The sequence below is a fragment of the Uloborus diversus genome, chromosome 3, assembly GCF_026930045.1.
Source record: "Uloborus diversus isolate 005 chromosome 3, Udiv.v.3.1, whole genome shotgun sequence".
Classification (NCBI taxonomy): Eukaryota; Metazoa; Arthropoda; class Arachnida; order Araneae; family Uloboridae; genus Uloborus; species Uloborus diversus.
Window position 1 is genome coordinate 203,925,406 of NC_072733.1, and position 5,095 is coordinate 203,930,500.

The following is a 5,095-nucleotide window of genomic DNA, read 5'->3' on the forward strand; positions in this document are numbered from 1 at the left end:
CCCGGCAGCTGGAAAACCCGTTCAAGGGTTGCACTGCAACTTTGCAAAGTAAGAATATTCGCGACTCTTAATATTGCATTCGTTTCCCCTGAACGAAAACGAGAAGAAATCAAGAAATGTTGACTCTGTCGATTAAGTTAGAAGTAAATACGTGGTACATTTTGTTTCTTTATTCAACAGAACTTACATATATTAATTTTATTTATATAATTATGTATATTTATAATTTTTTTTACGTATACACCAAAGACAAGGTTTCAGCTTCTATCAAAGGGCAGTTTTCTTATCATAATCTCATGTAAAATCGTATTAATTGTTTGAGAATCATGCCAAAAAATGCCTATCTTTAAATGGAGATTGAAATCTGTACCTGCATAGAAGTTACCTATTTGTAATGAAGTAATTATTTAGGGGGTTACTTGTAAGAGTAAATCTCTTGTTGTTCAAATATAGTACATTTGAAAATATATATTTAATATATATATACAGTGGCGGATCATCGATAAAAATTTGACGGGGGGGGGGGCACAAAGTAAATTTTTAAAGATTTATATATTAACGTATTAAAAGTAAACTATTAAATATTTGTAATGAAACAACTAATAATATTAATTGTTATAATATTGATAATTAAACATACATAAGAGACAAAGAAGAAAAGATCCGAAAAATTTAATCAATCTAAAAAAAATTAACCGAAAAAATCACCAGTAAAAGGCTTACCTACCTCAAGTTTATCATTGTTAAAAGCCTCACCTCTTGACTGAAAGCCTGCCTCACCTCACCTAGCCTCAGGGAAGTGGTGTCAGTACAAGAGGTAAATATAAATATGTCATTCCTCGGGAATCGAACCCGAGTTCAACAAAAGATGTTCTAGGAATTTATTTCCGATGCGCTAACCACTTGACCAAGAATATCTACTCATTCGTTTGTAAATATGAATCTGATCTTTTAGATGGACACTCCATGTACGGAAGACAGTGTGGGGATGGGAGTGATGACTGGGACTGGTATCCTATCTGATGGAGTTCTTTTAGGTTTTCTGGAACATTTAACTGTTTATATGTTTATACTTATCTTTCGGAATGTTGGGTTTTCTGGAACATTTAACTGTTTATATGTTTATACTTATGTCGTTTATCTTTCGGAATGTTGGTTTTTCGTCGTCTTCCTTTATACTTATGTTTTTATAGTATGAAGTCCTGTGGACCAGTGTATATACAATGCTTTGTGAATGCGAAATAAAGGGAGATATCCCGATGACCGGTGGAATGTAGATTGCCTAGATATTTATCTAGCTTTCTTTTCTGTCGGTTTTCAGGTCTCCTAACTATCTACAAGCTCTCTACAATCAACAATTCATTATTTTGAAAGAAGACAATAAATAAGACAAGGTATGTATATATTTGCTTTGCGGTAAGCCGCTGCGTTTATTTTGGAACATTGAAATTAAAAAATTTTAATTTCCAGGAAAACACTTCTTGATCCTTTAATGATTTCTGTAATTTGAAATTGTTTCTTATAACTTGGTGTTCAGCATTCAGTTCATGCCCGAGCTGTGTCCATTTGCGGAGCTGTGTCCATTTGTGATCAAAAAGATATAATGCAGGTGCTGTTCTTACTTGGCTCCTGTGGGTTCTGCGATAAAATTCGAATACTTGTCTGTCTTTACTTTGCATAGTGCATCTGAGGGAGCTGTAGATCATTTCTGGATTCAGATGCCCCTTGACTTACATGTAACAATATCATCTGAAAAGAAAAAAATATTCACTCATGTGAATTGTCCATTTCTGGTGTACTATTCACTTCTGCTGAATCGTCTATCTCAGGGGCCGGGCTATCATCAAACATGTTAGGGTCATCCAGGTGTGGTAGATTGTTTCTAGTTGTAGTTTTGGCATTCAACACTCTGCTTCGAGTTTGTCTAGGGGCACCCTGGTCAATAGGCTGTTTCGGAGAATTGTTTTTGGGTCGTTATTCTACTTTGACAACTGTTTCAATTATTTCAGGCAGGCGAATCCAAGTTACGTTATTTTGAAAATCAGTTTTAATTTATACGTCTCCAAAACCAGCGGATGCGGCAAAATGTTTAAGAAAATACATTAATGCTGACACTGGAGGTACACATTCCAAGGTAAATGTTAAAATTCTATACTTCCATAATTCTTCCTCCAATTTATTGCTGCAAATACTTTTAAGAGCAATGCAACTTAAACTACAATTAATCTTTAAAAGCATATCATCATTAGTCTTTTTAATTTTTATAACGAAAAAAAAAAGAGAACTAAATGGTTTATTGACCTGTGCGCCCAATTTTTTTTTTTTTTTTTTTTTTTTTTTGCGCCCTTAAATCTGTGCACCTTTGTTTCCCCGCTCTCAAAACTCGTGTGCTTTCACTTTGTTTTACGCCTTCGAACCAGTACACCCTTGAGAGTCAAGGTTGACACCCTCAAGGAACCCAGTCGGCCCCTGCAAATACCAGAACACCAATTGAGGCAGTGAGAAGCAAAGGCAAAAGTAACAAGTGGCAAAATTAAAAATTTGGATTCCCAGGTAGCGAGATTGATTCCCATCCTGGATGCAACTTCCTTCCCGGTGCTTTAAATTGTCCTTCACAGTGCATCAAAAACAGAATGTATCTCTCTTGAAGGGCACAAGTTCATAAAGCGTCTTGTGAGACCTAGTACATGCAAGTAAAAGTGTTTTAAATAGCCGCACGTCTGTTGACAATGATCCTAATTCCGGTCAACATTGGACCGCAAACAATTATTTCCTATTATTGTCCTCCTTTTTATATGGTAATGTGAACTTTCTTTTTCAAGACGTCTAAAATACGCTGTTAATCAAGAGCGGCATCAAGGCCAGGCAATGCAGGCAACTGCTTAGGGTCCTGCTATGTGTCATTCAAAAAAAAAAAAAAAAATTTGTGAAATGTAAATACATAGTCGTATAATATGCTAGGTTTATCTTCTTAAGATAACATTAACAATAAAAAATTATTAAATTAAAACAAAAAACCCGACTGCGTAAAAACCTAAAAAGAAAATTGTATAAGCCCAGTAGTTTAGAATGTTATTAAGTACTACTGAATAACTACACCGTTGAAATAGTTTTATAACCGTACACAGATAAGAAAAAATCATAAATTCAAAAGCAGAATAGAAGGATCAACAGTCGGGGCTTATTCAAATTTTACGGGGTTCCTTGAATCAGAAAGGAATGGGCCCAGACTGTTGATCCTTCTACTCTGCTTTTGAATTTATGATTTCTTATCTGTGTACGGTTATAAAACTATTTAAATGGTGTAGTTATTCAGTAGTACTTAATAACATTCTAAACTACTGGCCTTATACATTTTTCCTTCTAGTTTTTTTCGGTTTTTACGCAGTCGGGTTTTTTGTTTTTATTTGTTTTTTTTTTTGACACTTTTTAGTTAATTTTCATTGACTTAAGTTATTATGATAATGATACGGTACATTTCGCAATGTTGTCATTTCATTGAGAGAGTTTGTTTGTATCGTGAGGTCTATTAAATAAATTGCGGTGGTCTAAACTACTGATAATTAGCTTAAAGCTACATGTGCTTGACTTTCGGCAAAAATGCGAAAACTTTAGTCAACCACAGCACAGCTATATAAACAGCCTGTATAACTCATGACGACCCGAAATCGGAAATGTCAATCAAATCTTTCTCGCAAAACTAAAAAAGCCTGTTGAGAAAGTACACATCCTGAAACTCAGTCCTCTGAATCACGACAAATGCACCATGTTAGAGATGAAAATCAAATTAGTAGACTTTCCTTTTTTGGTGCTTATTGCACGGGTTTATTTTGATGAGGACTACAATCTGAGTGTCTTGCCTTCATTACGCATAATATACTTTTTATTACAGTACGTAATACAAATAAAGAACACATGAAAGAATTTTCATCAGAAAGAGGGGAAAAGTACGTCCGGAGCGAGGGTGTCTTGGCCCACCGCCTCAAGTGGGGGAAGCAATCGCTTAGACCACTCGGTCACTGAGATTCCAAGTAGTAGACTTCATAAACAAAAAAATTCAGGCAGTGAAAACTACCTGCATTTGTCGCACGCAGGTAGCCAGGTAGCGTGCGACAGTATGCAGGTAGTTCCCGAAATGACAAAATATGGCAACTGGTTGCTGATATGGTGAATTTTGATTACTGTCATGTGTTTAGTGACACTCCCAATGTTAAGACAAATCGTTTGATGTAAGAATAACCAAAATTGACCAAGGCATTTAGCCTCTAGAACGTCACATAGGAACAGACAGACGTACATGCATAGAGTGATAAACACATTGCCCTCCTTTGCGTCGCCCTCGAGCAGTCGGGAAATTAAGAGTCAAATTTAAAACAAATGGGGAAAAAAAATTATTTGAATTCTGAAATTTTGAATTCAAATCAAGTTTTTCGCAATCACGAGCTACGACAGGACCCTAGTGATTGGAGTTATTGTGTCTAGAAATGGCTCCTGTCCTAGGCCTAAGCCTGAGACGGTTACGTGTGTTTAGTTGTGCATGTGCATGCTTGTGTGTGCGTAGACCTGCGTGAATGCACGTTGGCGTGTATGTGTGTAAAGGCGCATGCATGTGTGTATGTGTATGAGCGTGCGTATGTGTAGGACATGGACACCACCGACCAGGAGAAGCGGCTACCGGGAAGGGGGGGGACAGTGCTCAGGACTGGAGTAGCCGCGCCTGCAGAGGACGGTGGGGTTGAAAAAGGAACCGGACATCAAGGATGGTCAAATGAAAACAATTAGCAATCGTGATTGCTCAAAATTTTTTTCCAAAAGCCCAACAGTATGTGGTGAGTAAGCTGAGTTGATGTTTATTTCCGATTCTATATACATTGATAATTTCTTTCTCCGAAGTTGAGTTTGGCATTTTGCCGAGATAGTGACAAACACTGGAAAAAACCTGGTAAAAAATGGCAACTAGGAAAATTGGCAGGATTTCAAAAAGCATACTAAAACTAATATGATTTTGTACATACTACAATTGAGACTAAAATCAGAATATTGGAAATTTCATTAATAATAAATCATTCTTTCTGATAATTTTAATTTTAAAAAT

At 36.2% G+C, this 5,095-nt stretch overlaps 1 protein-coding gene across 1 annotated transcript in view; it reads right to left on the minus strand.

Annotated features, from left to right (window-relative positions):
• Nucleotides 1-741, minus strand: part of LOC129219138 (cysteine-rich hydrophobic domain-containing protein 2-like) — a 41,504-nt gene extending 40,763 nt beyond the window's left edge. Inside the window, exon 1 of the mRNA XM_054853458.1 lies at nt 728-741. Coding sequence (XP_054709433.1) covers nt 728-741 — 14 coding nt within the window. The remainder of the gene's footprint in view (nt 1-727) is intronic.
• Between the last annotated feature and the right edge of the window lie 4,354 nt (nt 742-5,095).